Source organism: Dipodomys merriami, unplaced genomic scaffold (genome assembly GCF_024711535.1).
Source record: "Dipodomys merriami isolate MVZ:Mamm:240054 unplaced genomic scaffold, mDipMer1.0.p SCAF_1, whole genome shotgun sequence".
Classification (NCBI taxonomy): Eukaryota; Metazoa; Chordata; class Mammalia; order Rodentia; family Heteromyidae; genus Dipodomys; species Dipodomys merriami.
In genome coordinates, this window is record NW_027202270.1 from 131862786 (window position 1) to 131875407 (window position 12622).

At 42.7% G+C, this 12622-nt stretch overlaps 1 protein-coding gene across 1 annotated transcript in view; it reads right to left on the bottom strand.

Annotated features, from left to right (window-relative positions):
* Positions 1-7813: 7813 nt before the first annotated feature.
* Exd2 (exonuclease 3'-5' domain containing 2) overlaps positions 7814-12622 on the bottom strand; it is a 35714-nt gene continuing 30905 nt past the window's right edge. The window contains exons 6-9 of the mRNA XM_070031392.1: positions 12253-12359; positions 11876-12011; positions 10388-10744; positions 7814-9282 (exon numbers count right to left, since the gene is read on the bottom strand). Of these exons, the coding sequence (XP_069887493.1) occupies positions 9066-9282; positions 10388-10744; positions 11876-12011; positions 12253-12359 (817 nt within the window). The 3' untranslated portion in view covers positions 7814-9065. The remainder of the gene's footprint in view (positions 9283-10387; positions 10745-11875; positions 12012-12252; positions 12360-12622) is intronic.

Sequence of the window (12622 nt, forward strand, 5' to 3'; positions counted from 1 at the left end):
ACTGCTCTATAGGATATATGTCAGAACTCTAGATACAGTTACAGATGATCTGGAGACAGGGGAGAAGTGTACTTGAGCCTTCTTTTTGTTTAGCTGGCTGCGTTTTCTAGGATAAGGAAAACATCCAAAAATTAGAAGAAACTTGGAGCTGTGTCTACATCTAGGTGATTATGAAGAGCTCCAATCTTATCACATTGATACAAATCTATGTTACACAAAGAAAAGCCAGCATTTTCTCTTTGGGACTGAAAGTACACATGGACAGACAGAAGATGTATTTTCTACCAGATCACAGGGGATAGATGTTTTTTCTGTAGTTACTAAAAGGCCCAGTCCTTACATTTTGCATGTCTGTCTAGGCAATGGCCAGGAAAGGCAAAGGTGAATAGGAAAAGTCCAAGGCTAAGCAAGGTGATACCAGACAGACTCCAGAGACTTCTCAGGCTCCCTGTAAGTTACATAGAGGATTTGAAAATATAGAACAATGAAGTAAACTCTCTGGATGCCTCACATGTTCTCAACAGTTTTGACATTTTTTTTTCTTTTTCTTGTTCTTGGTTTTATTTTTTTTGGGGGGGGGGGGAGTCAGTCCTGGGCTTGAACTCAGGGCACTGTCCTGGAGCCTCTTTATGATCAAGGCTAGAGCTCTACCACTTGAGCCACAGCACCACTTCCAGCTTTTTTTGAGTAGTTTATTGAAGATAAGAGTGGCAAAGACTTCTGCCCAGGCTGGCTTCAAACCACAATCTTCAGATCTCAGCCTCCTGAGTAGCTAGGATCCCAGCTTGTGACAATAATAATAATAATTTTTTACTTACTGGTTTTGGGTTTTTTTGGTCAGTCTTGGGACTTCAATTCAGAGCTTCTTTTGCTCAAGGTTAGCACTCTAGGGCTGGGAAGGTGGCTCAGTGGTAGAGCGCTTGCCTTGCATGCATGAGGCCTTGGGTTTGATTCCCCAGCACCACATAAGCAAAAAGAAAAAAAGCTGGAAGTGGCGCTGTGGCTCAAGTGGTAGAGTGGTAGCCTTGAGCTGAAAAGCTGAGGGACAGTGCCCAGGCCCAGAGTTCAGGCCCCACAACTGGACCCAAAAAAAAGGTTAGCACTCTACCATTTGAGCCATAGCGCCACTTCTGGCTTTTCCTGTTTATGTGGTACTGAAGAATTGAACCCAGGGCTTCATACATACTAGACAAGCACATACTAGACAAGCACTCTACCACTAAGCCACATTCCCAGCCCATGGTTTAATTTTTTAAAAAGCACCTAATTCTATGCTGGCTGTCAGTGGCTCATGTCTACAATCCTAGGTACTCAAAAAATGTGGCTAGGTTCTGATGGCTCATGCCTATAATCCTAGCTACTCTGGAGGCTGAGATCTGAGGATTGAGATTCAAAGCCAGCCTGGACAGAAAAGTCTGTAAGACTTCATCTCCAATTAACCACCAGAAAAATTGGAGTTGTGGCTCAAAGTTGGAGAGTTCTAGCCTTGAGTGAAAAAAATCAGGGACAGTGGCCAGGCCCTAAGTTCAAGCCAACTACCACCACCACCAACAAAAGATAGAAGGGGAAGAGTAGCTCAAGTGGAAGAGTGCTAGCCCTGAGAGAGAGAGAGAGAGAGAGAGAGAGAGAGAGAGAGAGAGAGAAAACAATGGTTGGGAATGTGGCTTAGTGGTAGTTCTTGCCTAGCCTGCATGAAGCCCTGGGTTCGATTCCTCAGTACCACATAAACAGAAAAATCCGGAAGTGGTGCCATGGCTCAAGTGATAGAGTGCTGGAGGATTTGAGCAAAAGAAACTCAGGACAGTGCCCAGGTTCTTAGTTCAAGCCCCAGGACTGGAAAAAAGAAAAAAAACAACAAAGGACAACATCTAGGTCCTGAATTCAAGGCCCATAATTCAAGCTTGCATAATAAACAAGCAAATAAAGTATCCAATTCTGTTCAATTCTCCATACACTTGATTTCTCTTATCCTTCAAATGAGAAAATCTGCCCCCCTCCCCCCACCCCAACCCTTTCTATCTACAATGCTCAGTATGCTTGCATCATTTCCATTCAACAATCAACACTGGCAATATGCTTTATAGCACTGGCAATATGGCTAAAGCTTTCTTTTCTCTCTTGTCTGAGCAAGGCATTTTGACCTCAGGGGTCTCCTTAGTCAAGGAGCCCAGGAGGACATGATGAGATATCTGCTTCCTTCCTTCCTTCCTCTGCCTTCCATGCAGTGTGCATTCCCAGGGTTGGAGGTGTGTGTGGGCGGGGGGGGGGGGGAAGGGGTGGGGAATGGCACAGTACTCTAGGGAAAGTACAACATAAAGAAGTGCTGGGGGGCTGGGAATGTGACTTAGTGGTAGAGTGCTTGCCTAGCATGCACAAAGGCTTGGGTTCAATTCCTCCGTACCATATAAACAGAAAAAGCTGGAAGTGATGCTGTGGCTCAAGTGGTAAGCAAAAGAAGCTCAGGCCCTGAGTTCAAGCCCCAGGACTAGCAAAAAAAAAAAAAAAAAAAAAAAAGAAGTGCTGGCTACATGTCTGTGGTGGCACACATCTGTCATCCTAGAACTCAGGAACCTTAAGCAGGAGGGTAGGGTTCAAAGCCAGCCTAGGCTACAAAGCAAGCCCTTATCTAAGACCTAAGACATAAGAAAAGTAATGGTATGTATTGAAGAATACTAGGCTCAGAGGGCCCCTGCAACACATCTAATTCAAATGTCCACTCTAATGGGTTTTACAGAAGAAAAAAAAAAAAGTATGTGACTAGTCCAACGACATATAGATGGTGAATAGAAGCAGAGCTGAGGTCATCAACCCCCTCCTCTCTGAACCTCCTAGACACGATAAACTAGATACAAAAAAAAAAAAAAATCAAATAAATATATCTCCTTAAAAGTACCCATGCTCCACTCTCTCGTTATTCTCAGTCCTTTTATCTTATTACTAAGTTCAAATTTCCGATTCTTATTAGGACTTAGATACTTGGATGGCCTCAATAGTCAGAATCTCAACTCTGCCCTGGTGTGTTGCAACCTGAGAAGGGCTTTGAGAAGCAGAATGTAAGTAATGATACCAACTCAAGAATATTCTGGCTCTCTGGCCCTCGCTTCCAAGATGACGAAAAAAAGAAGGAACAACGGTCAAGCTAAAAAGAGCCACAGCCATGTGCAGCCTATTTGTTGCACAAACTGCACCCCATGAGTGCCCAAGGACAAGGCCATTAAGAAGTTTGTCATTCGGAACACAGTAGAGGCCATGGCCATCAGAGACATTTCCGAAGCAAGTGTCTTTGACGCTTATGTGCTTCCCAAGGGCTATGTAAAGCTCCATTACTGCCTGAGTTGTGCCATTTACAGCAAGGTGGTCAGGAATCGATCTCGTAAAGCCCAGAAAGACCAAATACCCCCACCCTGATTTAGACCTGTTGGTGCTGCTCCACGACCTCCACCAAACCCAGCGTAAGGAGCTGGATACTTCCAGACTTCAGAAAAGCTGTCTTCTAGGAAAAACAAAAATGAATAAAATAGAAATTATACGTTAAAAAAAAAGAATATTCTGCACCCCGCACTCCCACAGTGCAACAACAACAACAAAACAACAACAACAAAAATAAGTTTGATTGGAAAAAGAAAGAATATTCTGAAGTCAGGTACTGATGGCTTATGCCTATAATTCTAGCGACCTAGGAGTCTGAGATCTCAGAACTGTGATTCAGAGCCTGCCTGGGCTAAGCAGGAATACATTCCCTGTAAGAAAGTCAACTGTTAACTCCTGAATGATGATCTATTTGGAATACAATGTCTAGAAAACTCCAACCAAAGATGGTCACTGATGAAGCTGGTTAGAAGGGACCATGGTCTAGAGGTTCCCAAAATACCCACTGGCATTTAAGGAGTGTGGTATATCCTAAGAGAGTGAGCAGAGAGAGTGAACAGCAGGTGAGTGTGGCCCATGTCAGAACAGTGGGCTGCTGTCAGCACTGCTCCAGCACCAGATGCAAAATTGTCCCAGGACGGAGAAGGCAAAACCTCTGGGCTCCAACATGATGCGAAACTCGGTGGCTACCTAAAAAGTATAGCTTCATTCTGAAATGAAAGTATTTGAGAGTCTATATATTATTTTTATGTTATTCAGAGCAAGAGTTAGTCAGCAGGGATCACTCTTATGACCTCTTTTTAGCTCATCTTTCCAGAGAAAACTTGATATTCACTGAATTCCTGAAGGGATTACATTCTGTAAAATGATCATCTTATAATAGAAAAGTCATTATCAGAAAAGCAGGATTTAGTTCAAATATATCACAGTTAATTACATACTTCTTTTAGAAAAAATTACCTTTCATAAGGATAAGACATAAGAAAAAAAAAGGAAAAAGGAAAACAAATGAAAGAAAACTCCAGACATAGCAGTCAAATCTGGGATCCCAACTAAGAATGGAACAGGAAGCTGACCCAAAGCTCTTTTTGCCTACTGGGTTTCTAAGAAGTCAAGAACAAGGGATTAAAATGGCTTTATTTCAACAGAACACATTTTGTCATTTCATCTGTCCGTGACATGGATAAGAATAAGTAACTTATGGCTGCACATTTGTTGCTGCTCACAAATCCCTGAATATGTGTCTCATTCACTTTAGGATGGCACACCATTAATTGCTTATCTATTTTTTTTTCTAAAGCTATGTATAGCTGGGCACCAGTGGCTCATGCCTATAATTCTAGCTATTCAGGAGGCTGAGATCTGAGAATCATGGTTCAAAGCCAGTCAGGCAGGAAAGTCTGTGAGACTCTTGTCTAGTTTGGAAGTGGAGCTGTGGCTCAAGTGGTAGAATGCTAGCCTTGAACAAAAGAAGCTCAGGGACAGAGCTCAGGTCCTGAGTTGAAGTCCCAGGACTAGAATCAAAAAGCAAAAGAAAAAAGCTATCTGTAACCTTTATTTTAGAAGAAAAATCTACAAGTAAAAGTATTTTCTAAGCAAGGTGCCAGTGGCTTGTACTTGTAATCCTAGCTACTCAGGAGGCTGAGATCTGAGGATTATGGTTCAAAGCCAGCCTGGACAGGAGAGTCTGTGAGGCTCTTATCTCCAATTAACTACCAGAAAGAAGAAGAAAAAAAGCCAGAAGTGGCCCTGTGGCTCAAGTGATAGAGCTCTCACCCTGAGCTGAAGAGCTAAAGGACAGTGCCCAGGCCCAGAGTTCAAGCCCCATGACTGACAAAAAAAAAAAAGTTTCCAGAAAAACATTGCAGGAGGGGACTTGGGGGACACATGACAATAAAGAATAGATAACAGAATGTCAATAATTCATACCTATAATACTAGTGACTCAGGAGCTGAGCTCCAAGGATTTTTTGCTGGTGGCAGTGGTTGTGGGGCATGAACCCAATCCCTGGGTGGTATCTCTGAGCTTCTGTGTGCTCAAGGCTAGTGGTCTACCATTTAAGCCACAGCGCCACTTCCAGTTTTTGAATGGTTAATTGGAGATAAGAGTCTCACAGGGACTTTTTTCCCTTCAAACCATGATCCTCACATCTCAGCCTCCTGAGTAGCTAGGATTATAGGCAGGAGTCAAGGTTTAAAGCTAGCCTAGGCAGAAAAATCTGAGATCCTTTGACTATATAATCAGCAAAAACCTGGAAGTGGAGGTATGCTTCAAGTGTTAATAGTGCCAATTGTGAGTGGAAAAGCTGAGAAAGAACACAAGGCCCTGAGTTAAAGCCATAGTACCACCACCACCACCAACAACAACAACAACAAAGGATGTAAGAAAGGAAGCAGAGAAGAAACTCAGAGGCCCTGCCATGATAATGTCTCACAGTGATACATATGGAAGCTTAGTCAATGCTTATGACCAAAGAGAGATATCCCTAACATGTACTCTTCTTTTTTGGGGGGTTAGGGGGCAGTCCTGAGGCTTGAACTCAGGGCCTGGGCACTGTCCCTGAGCTTCTCTGTGCTCAAGGCTAGCACTCTACCACTTGAGCCACAGAGCCACTTCCAGCTTTTTCTGTTTATGTGGTACTGAGGAATCAAACCCAGGGCTTCATGCATGCTAGGCAAGCATTCTACGAGTAAGCCACATCCCCAGCCCCCCTAACATGTACTCTTAAAGGTGAGATATCATTTGTACTCACAGTGAGAACCTCTCCTCACAGTCCAGTTGTTGGGATTTTGCCCTAAAAATTACCAGGATATAATCAAAGAGGTATACACAGAAAGTTCAACACAGTATCACTGGTTACAACAAAAGATCCAAAACAATCAAAATTCTCAAGAGTGGGAATGGATAACTAAAGGAAGGCAGAGGTACTAGAAATTATTTTCAAAAATTTAAGGACGTATTAAATTACTTATGACACTGTGATGAAGAAAAATTAAAATATCAATCTACATATGCTTTCCCTTCAATTTTGTTTAAATTATATAAACACATAATATTATACTATATATTATTTTACTATATAATAGTATAATATTCTAATTATACAGTATATCATATAACATTTATGTATAATTTATATCATATAGATATTTTTTTTTTGGGGGGGGGTCCGGTCGTGGGGCCTGAACTCTGGGCCTGGGCACTGTCCATCAGCTCTTCAGCTCAAGGCTAGCGCTCTACCACTTGAGCCACAGTGCCACTTCGGGATTTTTTTCTTTTTGCTTATGTGGTGCTGGGGAATTGAACCCAGGGCCTCAGGCATGCAAGGCAAGTGCTCTACCACTGAGCCACCCTCCCAGCCCCAGATATATATTATTTAGAGAGAGAAAATTATTAGCTGGATGCTGGTGGCTTATACCTGTAATCCAAGATATTCAGGAGATTGAGATCTGAGAATCACAGTTCAAAATTAGAAAAGTCCATGAGACCCTTTTCTCCAGTTAACCACCAGAAAACTGGTAGTAGAGCTGTGGCTCAAATGGTAGAGAGCTAGCCTTGAGCAAAAGAGCTCAGGGACAGCACCCAGGCTCTGAATTCAAGCTCCATGACTGACTTAAAAAAAAAAAAAAGAGAAAGACAGACAAGAAAATTATTAAGTATATTAGCAAGTTTATCTCTGTTCTAGATATAAGGATTTTTATTCTTTTTGCCTAATTCTCAAAAATGAATATAAAAATTAATCTCTGAGTGCCATCTTGTGGCAAGTCTGACAAGTACCATGCCCAAGTACTTTGCTTCCTTCTATCTCCATGGTTCCATAGGCCCATGATAACTTCCTACATTGAGCACATTTCCTACATTTCTGAGTGGCTCATATTGTTCTCAAGGATTTCTACTTTAAGTCTCTGAAATGCCTGTTTAAGGACAAATACAGGGTGGGTAAAGAGCAGAGGAAGTCTAGGCAATTTTTGTATGCGGTTACCAAACACAACTTGTGACCTGTTTCAAAATTTGTATGGCTGATTCTGAATCACTTTCAGAGGCTGATTTTTCTCATCCCTCAGTCCTCATACGAAGACATGAAAAATATCTACAAGGACAACTGAAGTGTACTGGTTATTGTGCCAACCGGAAACCAGTAAAGTTCCTGCAAGGCTCAGTGAAACAGAGCAGCAGCAGAGTAGAAAAATCTAGACCGTCACCTAGGATCTCATCCTTTTCAGCTATGTAGATTTGAATCTTAAGCAGATTTTTTTTCTCCCCAAGAAGGCAGGATGTGCAGATGGGTTGGGTGGCTGCAGAATCAGCAGCATACCATGTGTGTGTAGCCAGGCACACATACCGAGGCTCTGTCGCAAGGAAGGGACCTGTTGGACTAATAGCTCCTTACCTAAGAATACTTACTGCTTTTATAAAGTTACAAAGAAAGTTTCACATTTTCAATCAATGAGCCTTGTGCTTACAAGTAGTTTTATTTATTAATGTCAAATTATCACGAACTTGTGCACAATTCCAAAATAGAGTTATTGTTGGATTCTGACCACAAAATTCATTTTTTAACTTGTTAAGATCCTGCAAAAGAAGGAAGTCTTCCTAATAGTTTAGAAAATACTAGTCACTAGTAAATTGATTTCATTGTCGAAGTAGTCGCTTAACATTTTAAAAGATAAAACATGAGTCTTTAAATGCTTAATATTAATCTTGATGTCCCAGGCTTCAGATGAAGTGACATCCTCATACTACAACCTGTCCAACAGGCTCTGGGAGTAAATTAAGTGCTGAGAATAGTGAAAGTCTAATAGTGAAAACCTAATGGAGCATAGAACACTAAGGGGAGCTGATACTAAGTCTGAGAAAAGATAATCTTCCTCTCAGAAAATGATTATTCTGAAAAGCTTATGGTCTGGGCAGAAGTGTAATAAACAGGCAACAAATAGCATGAGAAAAAGCATGCAATGTATCAATGCTCTCCTGAGAGATGGTGTGTGCTTCTGTCTGCCCCCTACCCCCTACACAAGGCTGAAGGCTTATTTTTATAAAAGGATTTCCCCAGTGTTAGAGTGGAAGCACAATGTAGAAAGTCACTGCTTTGGTCCCATATGTGCAAAGGGGAGTATTTTCAATTACATGAAACAAATGGAAACAATCAAGGTGGGATGGAGCCAAACTAGATAAGTTATGGGAAATGAGAACTATGAGGTTGAACTAGGAAAATGAATTTGACTCCTTGGTCACTTTTTCAATATCAAGTAGAACATTTTCTCCCTCCTAACCTGACTGGACTGATAATACTGGACAGCCCCCATCAGAGATAAACCAACACAGTGAGATAAATCAACAGAAAACAATAACAAATATCTTCTCATAGTCCCAACAAGTCATTTTAAGTCTTCATTTTCCTTTTTCAGAGAGAAAACCGAAAAAGGAGAATAAAAACAAAGGCCAAGCCTTATCATCTACAAAAATAAAAGAGGAAAGAGGAAAAAAAAAGAATACTGATACTTCCCAGTTAAAATACAAAACCACAAGCTGCTTTAAAATGACAGCCCTGCTCCATCAGAAGTACCCTGGGATTTGTGTAGGTTAGAACTTTTGTGTGTTACCCAGGCTTTGACCACTGATGATGTGTTAAAACAGGAAGGGATGACTTTTCCACCTTGACTCCACCTTCCCTGACCTAGGCAGAAAGCCAAAATCACGACAGCTTGATGGGAAGATCCTCTCCATATTTACGGAGCAGCTTCTGATGGTTGTGGTCCACTGACCACTGCTGGGGTAGATGCTTGGGCTGCATGGAGTCCAGGAAATGCTGTCGCCAGCGGCTCTCCAATTGCATGAGGGAGCGCAGCCCACCCTGGCTGTGCCTCTGCACCACCTTCAGCCCGTGAGGAACATAATTTTCATTGGAAATCCTGCCAAGACATGAAGTGCAAAGGATCTGAGGGAGATAAATACACAGAGTCTCACAGACAGCTTCAAATACTACAGGCCACACAGAAATGGGAAGTGATGGGCTGGTAACTTTGAGGGTCTCATAACATCTTTCTTTTCTCTCTCCTTCTCCCTCGCTCTAGTTTAGACATATGGTTCACAAGCCAGCAGAAGGGGGGAGGGCGCAATGAGTTCTGCTTATAGAAAGGCTGTGCATAATGCTCAGCCCCAGTAGTGATGCCCTACTGTCTGGCAGATGGTGGGTGAAGAATGTTGGTCATGTTGTTGTTGTTGTTGTTGGTCATGGGGCTTGAACGCTGGGCCTGGGCACTGTCCCTGAGCTCTTCAGCTAAAGATAGTGCTCTACCACTTAAGCCACAGCACCACTTAGGGTTTTCTGGTGGTTAATTCGAGATAAGAGTCTCATGGACTTTCCTGCTCGGGCTGGCTTTGAACCTCAATCCTCAGATCTCATCCTCTTGAGTAGCTAGGATTACAGGCATGAGCCTGGAGTGCCTGGCTAGAATGTTGATCTTGTACTTATCAAAAGTTATTCAGGAACCCTCAGGACAAAGCAACTCTGCTTATTCCATTCAATGGTCCAAGACCCTGGAGTGCAGGTGAGATAGGAAATGTGACTGCATTAGACAAAAATCTCACAAACCTGTGTACAGGGTTAGAAACACAATATGACTTGTACTCTACTTCATAAGGATTTTCAAAGGTATTGGAGTATTACTGAACTAATGATTTTTAGCTTCTGTATGGACTTCAGGACTTTCCTCTGCATAACATTTACAGGCGTAATTCCACTGCACTGAACTCTCAAGCCATGAAAAAGACTGGACCAAAAGGGTCAATAACCGATAACATACTTCACACAAGACAATTCTCTATGATAAGGAAATTCTCAAAGAGACTATTTTGTTCCACCCCTGTGGTATCATAAACTACTAGACACTGTGCTAGTAAGCAGTACATAAGTGGCAAGTGCTTGTCCCTGGCAGGCATTGTCACAAAGTAGTAAGGGTTAATATCACAGGGTTATTCCTCAATCCCTTCTGTGACCAGAACAGTAGGTTGTACCTTGTCTCCAAGCTGGCAGCCTCTTGAAGCATCTCATCTGTGATGGTGTCTGTGCTATAAAATTCTCTGAGTGCTTGTAGCAGCTCTTCCTTCCGATGTGCAGGCAGGCTCTCAGCATTGAGCAGAGCCCTGGCCCCAGAACGCACCTGCCGGCGCTCAGAATCCTCCAGCAAACGTAAGCCCTCCTCAGAACCAATGGGGGCCTGGAACTCCTTGGCCAGCTGCTGCTTCAGATGGTTGTCATAGTAGTTGGAGATAGCATGGCAGGAGGTACAGAGCAGCAGCACATCATGGGAATTGTGGTCTTTCATCTCAATGGGGAAGTGCTTCCGGTACTCATGTGGAATAACATTCTTCCTAGAAGAAGCAGTGCTTATTAGCATATGGCATGCAGCACATGTGGAGCCAGAAGGCTCCTGGGAGACAGACCTGAGCCTAAACATGACTGAAAAGCTTTGGGCACCACAATCCAAAAGAGATTCCATTAAAGTAATAGTACATATTTTTCTCTCAGCCTTAACTATGCCCTTAGACTCCTACCTATTGCTTTATTACTTGCCTGTGCTTTAGGCTCTCCTCTCCTTTAAAGTAAGTACAGATTGTCTGCTGTCAGGCTTCAATTGAGGAGGGCTGGGCATATACAGGTTAACAACAACCTTTGAAAGAAGCTGTGATTCCAGAAAGCCCCAGAAAAATGATAATACTCTCTACTGGCCTTTGAAAAACAATTCTCTTAAAAAAAAAAAAAAAAAGGCTAAGGGGCCTGAGCAAGCCAACTTTCTTCATCTGAGGAATCGCTTGTTCTGACACCATTTCCCTGCTTTACCAAGGCCTATCATTATTTTCTAGAGAACTAAGCTCTCAGCAAAATATTTTTAGCAGCAAGAACTATTTGTCTTGCTTTGAACGAGGAGAAAGGAGGAAAGTGAATTACTACAGCCAAGGGTGGAAGCAGTCCTTGGACTGTGAGTCTGAGGCCATTCCAGGCAACATAATGAGACACAATCTCAAACAGATATAAAAAAAGAAAAAGAGGGAGTAAAGGAGGAAGGGAAGGAGATAGGGAAGGAGAGAAGGAAGAAGGGAAAGGAAAGAGGGAAGAAGGAGCGAATGAACTCGTGCCCAATAGGCAGCCTCACCTGATGTAAAGGAGAAGCCTCTGAGAAAGTTTGAAGCCTTAGGGAAGATTATAAGGACATCGTTTCTGAAGGAAGTGGTCTTCAGTTCTTATGAGCAGGAGAAAATCACTTTCTCAGTGGTTAATGGTTACTGAAAATAGTACTATATTCCAGTGACTAAGCACTGGTCATTGGTCAATAGGGATAGGAGCTGCTGGAGAAGCTCCTGGAGAATCTAGGACACCCTAGGGTTAAGCCTTTTAGCCACAGTGTGCAGATCCAAGCAAGGCCCTTGAGGGGCTCTGGACTTGGTTACACCGGCAACTTCCACCTAAGGCAGAAAACAAGGGCAGCCTAACACCACACTCACCGAATGTAGGAGTCTGTCTTGCCGCACACTACACAGAGGTTCTCCTTAACCATCAAGTAATAGTCTCCTGGGGATTCAGGTCTTCCTGCAGGTTCAAACTGTAGCCTGACCACAAAAGGGTCTTCACTCACCAGCTCTTAGGGAAAAGATAAGAAATCAGTGTTGGGCTGTTCTTCCGCCCACCAAGAAGCATCATCTTTACTACAGTCTGTTGTGTTCTAGCACAGACTAACAGAGTGGGGCTGTGACTACTCAGACCCACACACTTCAGGGTCTTTCTGCCTGCTTCCTGTCTACCCACCCTCTACCTAGTCCCACTCCCACCAGTACTCATATGCACCTAATTAGAGCTAAATTATGACAGCTGAATCTCACACCTCCAATCCCTTTGTCCAGGTACCACTGAGCTTTTCTTCTATCACAAGTGCAGAGGGGCTGTCCATCAGGAGCATGAAGAAAGCAGTTATCATAAAGAGGTGATTTTCTGCAGGGAAGAGAAAGAGAAATCTCACATTGAAAATCAGATTTCTTGTGTATCTAGAATGATACTAGTTCTAAGCCAATGTTTTTCTCTAGCCAATGAGAGTTTTCCTGTGTGACTTACTCCTCTGTCAGTACATGGGATGGAAATCTGGACCCTGTAGCAAAATGCCTTTAGGAATTGGGCACTTTAGGACTTGACTACTGGTCAAGATACTTGTTGCCTTCTCATTCTTTCTTCTGAATGACTTGAACTATTCTCAGTGC